General features: G+C 59.4%; 1 protein-coding gene across 1 annotated transcript in view; it reads right to left on the bottom strand.

Moving 5' to 3' along the window:
* Positions 1 to 1,173: 1,173 nt before the first annotated feature.
* Positions 1,174 to 15,730, bottom strand: part of STK32C (serine/threonine kinase 32C) — a 101,106-nt gene continuing 86,549 nt past the window's right edge. Inside the window, exons 3-12 of the mRNA XM_044748434.2 lie at positions 14,868 to 15,019; positions 13,554 to 13,727; positions 12,515 to 12,552; positions 12,324 to 12,413; positions 11,829 to 11,932; positions 10,974 to 11,090; positions 9,400 to 9,525; positions 9,182 to 9,313; positions 3,063 to 3,130; positions 1,174 to 1,927 (exon numbers count right to left, since the gene is read on the bottom strand). Of these exons, the coding sequence (XP_044604369.2) occupies positions 1,783 to 1,927; positions 3,063 to 3,130; positions 9,182 to 9,313; positions 9,400 to 9,525; positions 10,974 to 11,090; positions 11,829 to 11,932; positions 12,324 to 12,413; positions 12,515 to 12,552; positions 13,554 to 13,727; positions 14,868 to 15,019 (1,146 nt within the window). The 3' untranslated portion in view covers positions 1,174 to 1,782. The remainder of the gene's footprint in view (positions 1,928 to 3,062; positions 3,131 to 9,181; positions 9,314 to 9,399; positions 9,526 to 10,973; positions 11,091 to 11,828; positions 11,933 to 12,323; positions 12,414 to 12,514; positions 12,553 to 13,553; positions 13,728 to 14,867; positions 15,020 to 15,730) is intronic.

The following is a 15,730-nucleotide window of genomic DNA, read 5'->3' as shown; positions in this document are numbered from 1 at the left end:
GAAGGTTGGGCTGGGAGGACCTCTGCTCACATCCTGACTGGACGGGCCCGAGCCGCCCCAGCAGAAGGTCGAGGGGCAGCCTGGCCCATGAGGAAGCACAGGGAACAGGGCAGCATTGCCAGTGGGTGGTCGACAGGTGTGGCTCTGGCCTGAGACTGACGCCTCCTCCACAGACACACGCAGCCTTGGCCCTGCACCCCTCAAGGCAGAGGTTCTGATCCAGACCCTCGGGCTGGGCTACCCCAGAACCTTCCAGAAGGAGGAACTGCTGGGCTGGCCTCCTGGCCTCAGCCTCTCTCATAAAAATGGTGCCAGTTCTGTACCGCAGGTGTGGAGTGCTCCCAGAAGGGGTGTCTCTGCCCCAAGGGCAGGATGGTTACGGTCACTGGGGAGACAAGCCGGGAAGAGTCAGCGACAGCCCCCCACACCCGGCATCACCAAGCATGCTGGCCCCTGGTGACCAGGGAGCATTTTCAGCTATGTTCTCTGGGAAAACACAAACGCCCCATCTTTGAATCCAGGCGTCTCCTGAAGTTCTGTTGGTCCAGGGCAGCCCCCTGGAGGAGATCCATCCTGGTGGTCCTGCCACATTCCTGGGGGGCTCCCTCTGCCCCAGATTTGTTTGGTCAGTGTGGCCTCAGCTGGGTTCCTGGGGCTCTGCCAAGGCCGTGGTCCACTGCCCCACTGTCCCTCTCCCCCGGAGAGAGAGCGGGTGATCGGGAAGCCAGACCACATCCCTGCCACTGACACAGGAAGCAGGCAAGCTGTGCTCTGGGGTCTCTAAAATGCACGCTTAGATTTGCAGGTTCATACAAACCCCCAAACCCCCCTTGTTCTGTTCCTGCTTCTGACATCACCAGGTCTCCACCCGGAACCTTCTCCGGGGCTCGGTACCACCCACTGGGCATCCTGTACCACTGCCCACTTCCACACCCTGGCTTCTCCGGGGCTGACTGGGGCCCTGTGTCCCCCATGTGCACACACTGCTGAGCTTCTGATGTCAATTATACCTCAGTGAGTGAAAGGGCACCGATCCCAAGGCCGTGTGGGGGCCTGGGGCCCTGAGGGCTCTGCCCCCACAGGAACTGTGCGGACTGATGACGAGCATTTTCTGAGCCGCAGGCACTGGGCACGGCTGCCCCACAGACACAGAACGCGCAGAGCACTCGACAATGAGCAGTTCCCCTACTGTAATTCTCAGAGTGAAAACTATACAGAACACAGCAGAAATTGCTGGAACAGCTGGCGTCTATAAAACATTCCTCACTTTCACACCCGCGACCCTCCCCCCTTGATGTACAAGAACCCAGCAGACCCTGGGCCACCCCGCAGCTCGGGGTAGCAAGCTCACAGACATCGCACAGCCCACGGCAGGGCCGGCGACGAGGGCTATGTACAGCCAAGAGGTGGTGAGAGACGAGAGCGCCTGTCCCACCATGCGGCTCTGGCCTCCGTGACCCCCCCGAGGTGAGGCCAGGGCGGGTGGCCACGTGCCCCCTCCACCATCGCAGGTAACGGGAGTGGTCAGGTGGTGCACACCCTCCTTGCCTACCAACCCCCGCCACACGGACAGCCTCTTGCCATGTGCCACCTGGAGCCCGAGGGTAGGCTCGGCGGTCAGACTGTTCCAGTAAAAATATGGCCAGGGCATGGGGGGGCCACCAGCCTGGATCCGGGGTGGACGAGCTGGGACTCCACCCACTGCCCCAGCGTGCTGTCCCTTGGCAGCCCTGAGTCTCCAACGCAACCTGAGTTGGCACTCTGAGAGGCTGGCCAGGCTGCCTAGCCGCTCCCGGCCGACGGGCAGATGGAGCCACACATGGGCAGGGCGGGGCGCGCCCCCTCACTGTCCACCGAGGCCTCCACCGTGTCCCCCGCCTCGGGTGCCGGCAGGGGCTCGCTCGCGGGATCCTGGCTCCTCTTCAGCCTGTGTGGGGAAACACAGGGAGGGGCTCTATGCAGCCTCACCAGCGGCCCCCGGACACTTCTTGCTGGCCCACGACTTGTCCAAGGACTCCTGGAATGTGTCCCTCGGGAACACAGCTTAAGGGCCCCCAAACATGGACCAGGTGCCAGGCATCTCTGCCAGGGCGGAACCCCCCTCTGGGAGGTGCTGACCCAGCGGGACACCAACGGTGGACGTGGGGTGGCCACACGGCATTTCAGCCCAGTGGTGCCCTCTGTCCGACTGTTTGTGGCCTTCGGGCACAGAGCAGTGGGGCTGGCACATCTCTGTTTGTTTCCAGCCAGAAGCTGAAAGGAGGCCTAGTGTAAGTGCAAGTCCTGGGGGTCAGCAGCATCAGCAGTCAGACTGTTCCAGAAAAACATGGCCAGGGCGCAGCGGGGGCCACCAATCTGAAATGAGGCTTTTCAAAGAGCTTGGCTCAGTCCTGTTCTTATCCAGGCCTCTGACCTCCAGGATGGTGGCCAGCATTCTAAACCAGTGCCCACACATCATCCTGGTCACCAAGGCAAGACAGAGCACCGGCTGGTCCTGCTCACCTGCCAGGCCAGCGCTCAAGGCCACCGTCTCCAGGAAGCCCTCTGTGCCTGACTCTGCCACTCCTCACCCAGGCCCCACAGCACTGGACTCCTTCCCTCTGCTGTGACAGGGGCCTCAGCTATTTGTGGCCTGCCATATCTCCCTGCCAGCCAGCTGTGCCCTTTCTGTCTCACAGTCCCTGGCACCCAGTGAAGGTTTGCTGAGTGAATGAGTGAGTGAGTGACTGAGGGGTGGGAATTGATGTGACTCTATAGGGCCACCCAGGAAGCCATCAGCCCTCATCTGGGCAGCCCCCGGGTGTCTCCCTAGGAGAGTCTGGCCACTGACCTGAGTTTGGAACTAAAAGTTCCCAGGGGCCCCTCCTGCACGAGCCTGAACCGGGACCTCCCCCCCTCCTCCTCGAGCACTGCTGGTCAGATTCCCCCGGGGGGGTGGTTCCCCAGGCCCACTGATGCCACATGGCTGCAGGGGCCCAGGACTTGTGTGGCCAAGAAAACCCTGGCCCAGTTCCACAAACTCCTCTCTGCCCCCATAACCCGCCTCCAACACACACACTCACTTTTCTCTGTTAAAAATCACAAAGTCTTGCTGGATGGCATCAAGGCAGTCCTGAAGGTAGTCATTCTCCTGTCAGAAAGACACACAAATGAGGGTAGTGGACACCGTCAGGTTCCCTCACAGCCCCTCGGGGGGGCTCCCGAACACCCCTCCTGCTGGGTCTGCTCCTCCTCCCGTGGCCTGCGCCTGTGGCCTTCTAGGGAGACCTGCCTCCAGGCCATCGGAGGAACTGTGCCTTCAGGCAGCCAGAGCACCTGGCAGTTTGCTTCTCCCGGGAGCCCTCAGCCAGTGACCACAGGATGCCCGGGAATGGTAGACTGCCTTGTGGTGGATGCTGACACGGACAGACAGCTCTGTCTGTGGGACCAGACTTGGCCAGAAGCCATAGCTGGCTTGGCTCACTCCCCTCCCTTCCCCCCACCCCCCACAGTGATCCTCCAGGTCACCTGTCCTAGGGTCTGCTGCCAGGAACCTGCCCTGAGAAGGCCGGTCGCAGGGGCTGTCCTGAGAAGCAGACTCTCAGGATGGGCTCTGGAGGTGGACCCCGCACTAGCCAGTCACTGAGGACGGACCCGTCTTTGGCAGCACGTGGGGTGCTGAAGGTCCCTGGCAGGCTGCGGGATCGAATGACTATGGCCCTCACCCCAGTGAGTTGGGAGAGGGTGCAAGTGGAAGAATGCACTGGCTGTGACAACAGCTCTGGCGCTGGGGGGACATGAGGAAGGAGTAATTACATGGACGTGGGTCTTATTGCTTTTGCTGGGCCCAGTGTGGAGATGCTCCATCCTGTGGCCCAGGGCAGCACACTGGAGACCAGGCGGAGAGGTGAGAGCAGCGGGACCTCACAGCAGGCTGCACCCAGCCTCAGGAAGTTTCCTGTGTCCACGCCAAGGCCCTGATAGGGAAGGGGCTGGAATCGGAGACTCAGGGGGCGTACCGTCTGGGGGATGCACGTGGGCCATCTGGGGGGGATGCACGTGGGCCGTCTGGGGGGATGCACGTGGGCCGTCTGGGGGATGCATATGGGCCGTCTGGGGGATGCATGTGGGCTGTCTGGGGGAATGCACATGGGCTTTCTGGGGGGGATGCACGTGGCGTGTTAGCCCCGCTGCTCCTGCTCTCTCTGAGGCTGCAGAAGGGCCCTTCCCCTGATCGAGAATAGCAGCCTCCCCGCCTCAAATTCCTGCAATGATGCAGAGCTGCAACCACAGCAGATGCCACGGAAGACAGCACTTGCTCCCTCAAGATCTGCCTGCACCTGCCCTCCTAGCTTCAGAACAACAACCAGGTCAACAGCATGGCCCAGCTCGGGGGGTGCTGGACCTGCTGAGGTGAGACGGGGGTGACTCACTGAGCCAGGAGGACGCGCTGGATAGGGAGGGTCCACTGATGTGAGGGCAGCCTCCACAACTTGGGAGGTAACTCCCTGGCAAGAGCGAATGCAGTGGGTTCTGATACACTGCACAGTGGCTCTTGCAAACTTGGAAGAAATGATGGCCCAGGTGAAGATTCCAGAAAGGCCTTGGAAGAATGCCGAGAGGGATCGAAATCTCAGAGACGTGGGCAGCTAGAATGGGTCAACAGACTCAAGATTGAAGGCCCAAGGAGTCCTCAGATGACCGTGTTCTTCTGGAGGGCCCAAAGGACGCTCCTTCCAGCGAGATGGTGGGAATGAGCTGGCAAGGGCATGGCCTCATGGAGAAGCCCAGCAGTGTCTGTCTTCCACCAGAGACACAGAACCGAGCCCCTGGTGTGGTGGTGATGGCGGCATGCAGAATAACAAGCCTTAACTCAACTTAGCTGCACTCAACCAGGTGGGAGTAACCAAAGTGACAGAAGGCAGGGCTGGAGGGCAGGCACTTGGACCCTGGGATGCAGATGATGTCCAACAGGTCACGGTGCTCCTGGGGTCAGAGCCGGACAGCCAGAGTCCATGCACACACACATGCACACACGTGTACACACGCACACACAGCAAGATCAAGGGTGCGCGAGCAGAAGGCTGCTGTCGGCCACCTTAATGGAAAGTCACAGTTCTTTTCTTCATTTCCAGACCTAATTCAGTTCTCAGACCTAGGACCACCGGCAGAAGGAGCGGCAGCTTCCTGTAAGGAAGGCCGTGCTGGTTCACAGCAAAGGTATGTGGCAGCGATTCCCCAGGCCTCCCAAAGGTGCCCATGACGTTTCTCTGAATACCTGCCCACAGGCCCAAAAGAAATACCCAGATGGTTCGAAGTCTGCTGGATGCAGGGTCTGAGTTAACACTTGGCCCACATCCATCTTACAGGGGACCAAGGGGTCCACTCACCCACCTAGGGGCTATTTTTCCCAAGCTGCTGAATGCACGGTGAAGATGGACGTGTTTGCATCTGACAGAGCTCTCACATTAGTTCCTTGACCTGTGAAGCACCAGCTATTACCATAGCTTTTAACTTTCAACTCTGAGGACACAAGACACTGCTCCCCATTATTTTCCCATTTAATTCACAAGCCTGGCACCAGGCTCGTGGCAGATGACAGGGGACCGTGGCAGATAGAGCCTCGTGGCCGCTCCAAGTGTAGCTGCTGAGCCAGACACAGACTCTTATCAGAACAGGTCAACAGCCTCTGGAGCGAGGCATGCAGCCACTGATCTGACAGACGCATTCTTCTCTCAACACCCACCAACAGGGAGGACTGGATCCAGCCGGCCTTCACCTGAGATGGACAACTGCACGTGCATGGTCTCGCCCAGGGCTCAGTCCAGCCCCCTGTTCTCTGTCACAGACAGTCAGAAAGACTTTGGTCATCTGACACCTACCCGCACCCACTGTGTTGATGGTGTGACGTCAACTAGATTGGAGGAGCAGGAAGTAGCAAGAACTCTGCATGGCCTCATAACGCACACGTCCAGAGTGTGGAGATAAACCTCGCCAGGGCTCCGGAGCCGCTGCTACTGGTGAGCTTTTTAGGGATCTAGCGACATGGCCACGCTGGGACATCCCCTCCAAGGCCATGATAAGTGACTTTAGCTCGCACCTCTTCCCACTAAGAAAGCAGCACAGACCTTGACAGGCTTCTTTGGGTTTGGGAAGAAGCTGATTTTCCCCCACCCCCAAGGCAATGCCCCTCGGAGGGTTCTACGTGATCCGGTGCATTACTAGGGTCTGCTGCTGGCTGGTGCACCAGGAACCATCCCCAGCCCCATGTGGGCGCTGAGGACGGCTCTGCCTGCTCCTTCCCCAGTCTTGGTGGTCCCTACACCGTGTGTGCAGCATGTGCAGCTCAACACCTGGATGAAGACTCGAGGGGACTCTGCGGATCCCCCAGCTCTCTCCTCTCCAGTACCTGCCCTGCCACCTTGGCCTCCCCCAAGGAGTCTCCGTCCTGGCAGGGTAACTGACCTTAATCATCAAGGAGAGATGAGGCTTCTGTACCAAAACAGACCAGATAGTTCCCCTAGCTGTGTCTTAGTGTTCCCTGGCTTAATGTGGATAATCAGTGGACACATGCACGAACTCCGGCCTGAAAAGGGAACGCAAGCGGATGCTCAGAGCACTGGGGGAGAGGGTCCAGGCCGTGTCAGCAGGTGAACCACTGACAGACCAAGACCAACAGAGATACAGTGGGGCAGAGAATGAACCAGAGCAGATGTGGGAGGATGCAGGAAATGCGTGTCAGCTCTGGCCCCAGGGGTGACAGGGCTGTTCATCTCACCAACCTTCCTCATCTAGGTTTTCCCAAGAAGAGGGGTGCACCAGAAGCCTGAGGAGTGGATGTGGGTGGTGCAAGAGGTGGACCGTGCGCCCTGAGATGTGCAACCACGGCCCTCCACACAGGGCTTCTTCCTCCCAAGCTGCATGGCGTGCTGTCCTGGCTCCGGTGTTCTTTTCCTTCTGACGGCCCACACCTGTGACTCTCAGCGACCTGCCTCGGGCTACTGCAGCCCTTTGCTAGCACACAGAGCTGGAAAGCCACCGAAATTCACGTCCCTCTGGGGCCTTTAGCTGATGACTGCTGAGTGCGGGAGATGAAAGCCCCACTTCCTAGGACCACGACTGACCCCTGACCCTTACAGAGTCAGGCTGAAGCTACGCTCCACAGGACTTTGCCTGAAATCCAGTCATTGCTGGCTTCTCCCACTCCGAGTGATTTCTCCCAGGTGTATTTCCTGAATAAATCGTTTGCACACGAATCGTGATCTTAGGGCAGACATCTATGGGGCCTCTATCAATGCCGACATTCACAGCATCAGACCCCAGATATCACCCAACCTGGGGAGGGACAGGGGCCTGGGAATGGAGACCAGGCTCCAACCTCCAACTTTGTCTCAAATAGAGACAGAGTTGCTGAGTGACTCAGACATGATTCCCAAAGCTCTCAGGGTTCACTGGAAGTGCAAGGGACCCAGAGTGACCAAATAATGGAAAAAGAAGAACACAGCTGGCGGACTCACACTGCCTGGTTCCAAAACTTCCTACAAAGCTGCAGTCACCAAGACGGCGTGGTGCTGGCACAAAGACAGAGAGGTCCACGGAACAGAATTGTGAGGCCAGGAAGAAACCTAATGTTTTGGTCAATTAATGTTTTAAAATGATGCCAAGCAATTCGATGGGAAAAGAAATCTTTTCAACAAACAGCACTCAGACAACTGGATAGCCACACGCAGAAGAATGAAGGTGGGCCCCACCTGACACTGTCCATAAAAGTTAACTCGAAGTAGATCCTAGACCTGAATGTAAGAGAAAACCATACAATACTTGGAAGAAAACGTGGGAGCAAATATTTGTGACCTCAGGTCAGGCAATGGTTTCTTAGATAAGACACTAAAACCACAAATGAAGAGAGAATAAGTTGACATGTTGGGCTTCATCAAAATCAAAAACTGCTGCAAATGATACCACCCAGAGCAAAAAAAGAAAATGCACAGATAGAAGAAATATTTAAAACCATCTCTCTGATAAGGCACTTGTGTCCAGAATATGCAGATAACTCTTATCAATAAACAATAAAAAGACAAATAAGGAATCTGGTTTCAGTGCTGACACTTAAGAACCTGGAGGTCATCACTCCCACTCACTCTCACAAGAAGCTGAACAAACTGGAAATCAAGGACAGCACCCGCCCGCAATTCCCCCTCTGGACACCAGGGGCCGCCACCAGCAGTCCCAGGACTGGGGGAAGATGGGAGCCCACTCTCCAGGTCCTTTGCTTCCTGAGAAATCAAGGCACCCAGGGGATGGTCCCCAACCCTTGGCCCTACACTGTGGTGAGGAGGGGACTGACGCCCATCTTCTGCCCAGACCCTGTGCCCGCGAGCAACAGAAGGCCCACCAGGTGTGAGGAGTTTGCACAGGGGCTGGGGGCCTGAGGGGCACCCCAGGGCATTCTCCACTGGCTGGGCTGGGTCCAGGGGCAGGAAGACCACTGACCACATTCAGTGTCACCACTGTGCCCCCTGCCATCAGACCTGCATCCCTAGGTGCTTTGCTGAACACCAGCCATACCCTGGCACAGGTTCAGTCCTGACCCCACACATGCTCACACTCCCCAGGAAGACCCCTACCCTCTCCAGAGAGGCTGCATGACCTGGGGCAGGGGGGGAGCTGTTATGGGTTACACCATGTCCCCCCAAAGTGAATCCCTAACCCCACCACCTCTGATATGAAATAAAGGCACCGCGGATGTGCAGTGAGTGAAACTGGGGGAGGTCATCCTGGAGTAGGGTGGGTCCTTTCCAATGACTGGGGTCCTTTGAAGAAGAGGAGTCACAGACACATGCAGGGAGAGTCCATGTGACAAAGGAGGCAGAGACTGGTATGATGCATCCACAAGCCCAGGAACGCCAAGGACGGCAGCCACCACCAGCAGCCAGAAGAGGCAGGCGGGGCTTCCCCAGGCTCCCGATGGTCCCCCGCCCACCCACTTCAGAGAAGGATGCCAGAGGCTCAGAGAAGCTGCAGGAGAGGCACTGGGCTGGGAGGCAGGAGAAAGGTTTAGGGACTTCTCGGGACCTCAGGACAACCATCTGCCGGACTTTCAGGGTGTGCTCCCTACAGGAGCCTGGCAGGATGCTGTGAGGTGGTGGAGAGGACCCCACACCCGTGCCCGACAGGGACACCCCCCACCCCCAGCACTCACAGACTGGGAGCTGTCCCTGCTGCTGTCCCGGGACCTGTTCTTGGCCAGCCGCTTCTTCTTCTTGTGCAGGGGCCTCGACTCCAGGATCATCTCCTCCAGCTCGAAGGTGGGGTCGCAGTGCAGGCGGCCTTTCTGTGGAGGGACAGGGTGCTGAGCCTGGCCGTGGGTTCTGCCCACGCTGCCCTGGGGCCACCGCCCAGGCCACCCAGCAGGCTTACGTTGGGCACGAAGCCTGGCTCCACTTTCTTTTCGCTCAGGTCGTCCCACAGCACGCCGGCCAGTGACGGGGCCGCCTGCATGTCCTGAAGGCTGGACACACGGTGCTTGGGGTCCACAGTGAGAAGCTGAAACAAAGCCCACATCAGGTGGCCCCAGAGCCCAGCACGTGCCCCACGTGAAGAGCTGGCTGCCTGCCCCAGCCAGGGCACCCTGTGGAGGGGTTGCCAGAAGGCCTGAGGTTCAGAAATGCAGGATCTCAAGGGTCGGGCAAGGAAAGGCAGCCCGGATTTTAAATCAGCCAGTGCAGTAACGCAGCCAAGGGGACACCTTGGTCTGAGTGGCCCAGCCAAGCCCCTGGAGCCCGAGGACAAAAGAAAGCATCTGGGGTCTGCAGGGACATTCTGCCCAGAGTCCCCAGCAGGCGGCAGCCTCAGCCTGGCTAACTGCAGGGCTGGCGAGAGGACCGCAACCAACACGTCACAGCCCTGATGAAGCCCCAGGGCGGCCGGGGCTGGGCATCTTCCCACATGTGGTCTTCTTTCTGGGTGAAACGCCGCAGACCCCATCTGAGTCTTCCCCCAGCGAGGAGCTTGGCGCGCGGATCATCCCACTTCCCACTCAGGCCTCTGGGGGCCAAGGTCGCCCTTGTGCGCCTCCTGGGCAGGTGTGGACACAGCTTCATGGGGAGAAAGCTGGGTTAAGAGGCTCTCTCAGGCTGGGAGAGACCTCTAGCTGCTTGGCCAAAATTCCAGGGTCAAAGGTCTCCGGCAGGAGGCAGGACCTGCCCAGGAGGACCCTGTGGGCCAGGAGACAGGAGCCTGGAGGCATGCCTCGCATGTCCAGCTCGCCCTCCCACACCTGATGCTGACCTGGGCTCCATGCACCAGTGTGTTTAAAGTGTGGCTGTCCAAGTGGGGAGCTGTGGGGGCCAGCCAAGGAGCAACCCCCAGCCCAGCCCCAGACCCCAGAGGCAGGTACTCTGAGGGCAACCCCACGGCCCCGAGTCCCTACCAGGCTGAGGTCGCCTGGGCTGCTGCAGACACGCACTCAGGCCACGGGAGGAGCAAGGGGGTGCCGAGGTCTTCTCTGCTTGCTCCCGGGGGGTGTGGCCAGGCCTCAGGCAGCGGGCAGTGAATGCCCATCTCCAGCAGGAACAGGGGCAGAGGATGCCAGGGCACAGCATGGACCCGGCACCCAGCCCTGCACACACCCTCCCTCCAACATGCATGACACAGTGACCTGGCATAGGGTTTGCTTCTTTGCACCTCGGTTTGGGCATCTGTGAAATGGGGTGATAACCAGTGTCCTGGAACCAGGTTGTGAGGGTTAAATTAGATTAGGGTGCACGCAATTCAGCTTACAGCTGGTGCCCACAGGCCAAGCCACTACATGAGGACAGGAAGGTGCCACTGGACCAGGCTGGAGCCCGGCTGGCGAGGGACACAGTCACACAGAATGCAAGACCCAGATGCCTCCCCCAGACTAGGGTCTCCACACCGCCCACCGCTGGGACAGGATGCTCAGTCCAGCCTCGTGTGCCTGGCTGGCCGTTTGCTCCAGGAGGATGGCTCACCTTCCGCAGCAGAGCCACCATCTCCTTGGACCAGGTGGGGACATACTGCACGCTCATTGTGCTGAACAGCTGCACCAGGCTCTCCACTGCGTTGCTCGAGTGGATGTCGTAGGGCCTCTGGGGCAGGGGAGGCAGCGCTGCACCAGCTGCCTTGCCCCTGTCCCCACCCCCTGCCCTGAGGCACCTGAGGCAGCACCCGCCCCGCCCCCCCCCGGCCCCCCTGCCCACAGCAGGCACAGCTCTGAGCTTGGCAAGGCCTGGGCCTGGGCTGCAGCTGCACCGTGGCCAGGGAACTGGCCAGAAGAGGCTGCGGATCCAGTGGGAAGGAAGCACATCTCCCCCAGAGGCCTGGGCCCGGGTGGATCAGCCTCCGAGGGCCAGGAGGGGCCTTCTTCAAGGGCAGGGTCCCATGGGGTGGCTGAGGGTGCAGTGCTCTCATGAGGGGATGGGAAGGTCAGTGGGTGACTTGACGAGGACCCCAGCCTCCCAGACTCCAGGGCTGGCCCAGCTGTGGCCACAGGGGTGAGAGCATGGGACACTGGAGGCAAGTCCCCAGGAGGCAGCCCTGCTGGGCAGCTCTCCACCCTGTGCACCTCCAGAGGCCAGCGCACAGGCCCAGCTACAGCCCCCAGGAAATCCATAGTGACTTCCCTCCTTCACTCGCTCAGGCACTGCCCGTCCACTCAGACGCTTCGCTAAAGGGGCATGTCCTTGCTGATGGACAGCACAAACATCCCTGAGCACATGGGGGTGGGGGACAGCCTCATCTCTCCTCAGGGCACTCAGGCCATCCCTGGGGGACACAGCCAGCTTGGGGTCTGGGGGCCAAGCCTGCGGACTGCAGGAGCTCCATACCCATCCGCGCAGCAGCTCATAGGCCATCACCCCAACTGACCACCAGTCCACCTCGAAGGAGTAGCCGGTCCCACCGTTGACAAAGGACTGGAAGATCTCCGGAGCTTTCCAGAAAGAGAAGGAACAGATGAGCACCCCTGACCCACAGGCCGGAGGGCTGGACCTCAGCTGGGCCCCGAGACCAGGCTGGCACCAGGGCTGGACGGGGAAGCCACCCTCAGGGGTTGATCCTTGCCCACTGACCACCTGGTTCAAATCCAGGTCCCACAGCCTGACACTGGCAGTGGGTTTTCTCACTGTCATACCCATAACTCTCACGGACATCACCTAGATTCTTCCATAGGGATCGGATGTGGCTGTGCTTAGCCTCATCCCAACACCTACTTCTGTGTGCCTTTAGGGAAGTAACCTGACCCCACCAGCCACAGGCTCAGCGTGGGAGACCAGCCAGCAGCTGGCAAGGTGGGTGCGAGGGTGGGCGAGGCCGCGGCTCACCCATGTAGGGCTTGGTCCCGGCTAGCGCGGTTGCCCTCTCTCCATCCTTTATGATGGTGGCGATGTTGAAGTCGGTCAGATGCGCGTGTCCTGCAAGAAGAGAGGACAGCGTGACTGTCCCATAGACCAGAGGCGTGTCCCACAGCCGGGGCACATGGCCCACGGCCCCGGCCTCACACAGCCCCACTCACCTTGCTCATCCAGCAGAATGTTGTCAGGCTTAACGTCTCTGTAGGAAGAGCAGACAGTGGGGAGATGAGCCCAGAAGTCCTTCCCGCTCCTGCCCCGTAATCCAAGGCAGGGCTAGGGGCTCCCACGAGGGCCCCTCCCCACCCGAGGCAGAGGCCCCAGAGGCCTGACATGGGCCTTGGGAGGATGCCAGGGCCTTAGGCCCCCTCCCCACCTGGCAACATTCTGATAGAGCTGGGCAAAAGCAGCCATTCCCGTCCTTGTCGGGGGCCACAGACACACAGCAGAGAACGTTCTGCACTAGACACAGAGGGGTGCTGGAGCCCCCATAAGAAAAAAGCAGAGCCCCCTTGCCCAGACCCTCCGGGCCAGCCCCTCTCCCAGGGCCCCGGGTTGCACAGCACTGTGGATCCAGCTCTGCGCCTTCCACCCATTCGCCCCAGGCCTCGCCCGGCTTCCAGGCGTCAGTAAGAGATGGCGCCTGAATCACGACCAGATAACAGAACCCCCAGGGCAGAAACGCAGAAAGCACGTCTATTTGACTTTATAATAAACCAATAGGTTTTTTGGTTTTGTTCTGTGGACACAGCTTTATCTTCCTAATTTCATCTGCTTTCAGCTCATATTAAGATTAGTTTGAATTCCTCAGGGACTTGGCAAATGGGCAAACGGGCGTCTGCTAGATGGCGGCAGGGATCCTGCAGTTGAGCAGACCAAGTGAAGGCCACCCAGATGCGGCCAGGCCCCGGGCTCTCAGAGAGCCAACAGCCCTCTGTGCCCAACTTCAGCTGCAGGTGCTCAGACAGGATCCTCCCCAGGTGGCCAGCAGGTGAGCAGCTGTGGGGCTGACCTTGGAGTCAGGCACTGCTTGGCCCAGGTGCCACGTCTGGGGGCAGGTCTGCAGCCAAGGGCGGGGCAGAGCATGCAGGAGTCTGTCCAGGTTCTGCTGGAGTGCAGCCACACACAGGTGGACTGACCCAAGGCTGCTGCCGGCCCCACCAGGCCTAGGTAGGCACCCCACCTCGTCAGGTGTGCACACACCTGTGGATGATGTGCTGACTGCGCAGGTAGTCGAGGGCCAGTGCCATCTCACAGATGTACAGCCTCACCGTGTCCTCGGAGAACTGCACGTTCTGTTGCAGGTGGTAGCGCAGGTCCCCGCCCAGAAGCAGGTCCACTACCATAAACATGTCCTCCTCATCCTGGAAGGAGTACCTGTGGGAGCCGAGGGAGAACCTGGCACGTGCACGGCTGGGGAGCCAGAGCCATGGCTCCTGCCGCACCTAATGAAGCCCCACCCCCACCCCTACCGGGCACTCCCCAGGAGCATGGTCCTGCCCAGAACGCTGAGTCTGCCTTGGCTCAGGAGCTGCTCTGAGCCAAGACCCTCAGGAAAGACAGAGCGGCCCGTCCTGATGGGAGGTGGCCCAGCTGGGGGCAGAAAGCCCACGTGACCAATGGGGAGTGGAACATGTCCCATCTCTGGGCCCTTCTGCTGCTGCCCTGGCTTCCTCTTCTCTAAAGGGGTGGGGAGGGTAAAAAGATCTGCTTGGAGGGTTGCTAAAGAAGAAAGTGAGACAGAGAGGTGGAATGCTCAGGCAGTGCTGAGCAAGGGGCTGGCTTCTAACAACCAGCAGCCATGGTGATGGTGACAGTGGGGACGGTGGTGATGGTGATGATGAAGAGGATGCTGATGATGACGGTGATGGTGGTGGTGATGACGATGATGGTGGTGATGCTGATGATGACGGTGATGGTGGTGGTGATAGGGGTAATGGTGATGATGATGCTAAAGAAGACGACAGTGACGATGATGAAGATGGTGGCAGTAACAAAATAACAGTTTAAGGACGTCCTTCCACTTTATAATTTCTTTTGTGAGCTCTCAGAGGTAACTCTTATTGATAATCAACTGATTCTTTCAAGAATAAAGTTAGAAAAAAATTCATTTTTCATGTGATGTCCCACTCCCTGCCCACCAGAAGCCCCCCTGTCCTCATTCTCAGGGGCAGGTGGCCTGGGGTGGGTGGTGTAGATTGAGCAAACAGGCCCTGTGCAAACTCTCCCCCACTGGCTCTAGCGCCAGAAACTCCATGGGTCACAGGCCTCCCTTGTGGGAAAGCTGGGCTTCCTGCAGGCTGGGAGACGCACATTACGCAGTGTGCTCAGACACCTGGATGGCTGCCAGCCCCGGGGACCACAAGGTGAGTGGACGGGAGGGGAGGCAGGGGCTGTGGGTGCCAGAGGCAGGAGAGGAGGGAGCACCAGGGAGGCACCCAGGGGCAGGAGAGGGTGGCACCCTCCACAGCTCCGGCGGGGGTCCAGCCTGGTCTCTGCCCCGAGGGGCGGGCTCACCAGAGGTTCACGAGGAAGACGTGCTCGATCTCCTGCAGGATCTCCAGCTCCCGGAACACGTTGCGGACCTCGTCCCGCTCGATGCACTGCTGCTTGTTCATGTACTTCATGGCGTACATCTTCTCCGTGTCCCGCTTCTGCACGATACACACCTGGAGGGCAGAGCGCGCTTCAGCACGGACGCCTGCGGACAGAGCGACCTCGCCACCCGCCTCCCATGTGGGCCGTGGCAGACACAACTTTCAAATGACCAGACAAGTCTCCTGCGCACAGGCATCTGACGACAGGAGGCAGGACCCAGCCCAGGAGCACAGCGGGGTGGGGGCTACAGGCCATGCTGGTGCCTGCACCCCCTCATCAGCCGTGACCTGGGCACCCCCTTCCCAGGGCTCAGACAGCAACTGGACTGGAGGGTTGTTGGGGAATGAAGGAGTGAAGGAGAGGACCCCCTTAGCCAGAGCCTTTCACCCAGGAAGCCCCCAGGAATGAGAGCAGCTATTCTCATCAACTACAGGGTCATCATCTCCATTGCAACGGCGACCCTCCTGTGATGACAGGGTCTCTGCACAGCTCTGAAACCCCAATCCCACTGAGATTGAAGTGCAATGCCAATTAGCAATGTCAACACGGCTGACAGCTCGCTAATTGCTTGGCAGAGAAGATCAGGGTGAGAAGAGAGTGAGAAGTGGAGACCCAGGAGAGCCTCAGGCTAGGGCGGCCAAGGAGCATCAGTCAAATGTGAGGACCACGGTCTCCAAAGGGAGCCAGGATTAATGCCCAAAATCGGGGCTGCAGAGCCGGTGCCACGCCCCGCCATGCAAGCATGGAGAGATGACCCAGGGCCATTCCTGAGGGTCCCCACA

This window comes from Equus asinus, chromosome 2 (genome assembly GCF_041296235.1).
Source record: "Equus asinus isolate D_3611 breed Donkey chromosome 2, EquAss-T2T_v2, whole genome shotgun sequence".
In the NCBI taxonomy this organism is placed as follows: domain Eukaryota; kingdom Metazoa; phylum Chordata; class Mammalia; order Perissodactyla; family Equidae; genus Equus; species Equus asinus.
This window is presented reverse-complemented; position numbering and strand designations above follow the sequence as displayed.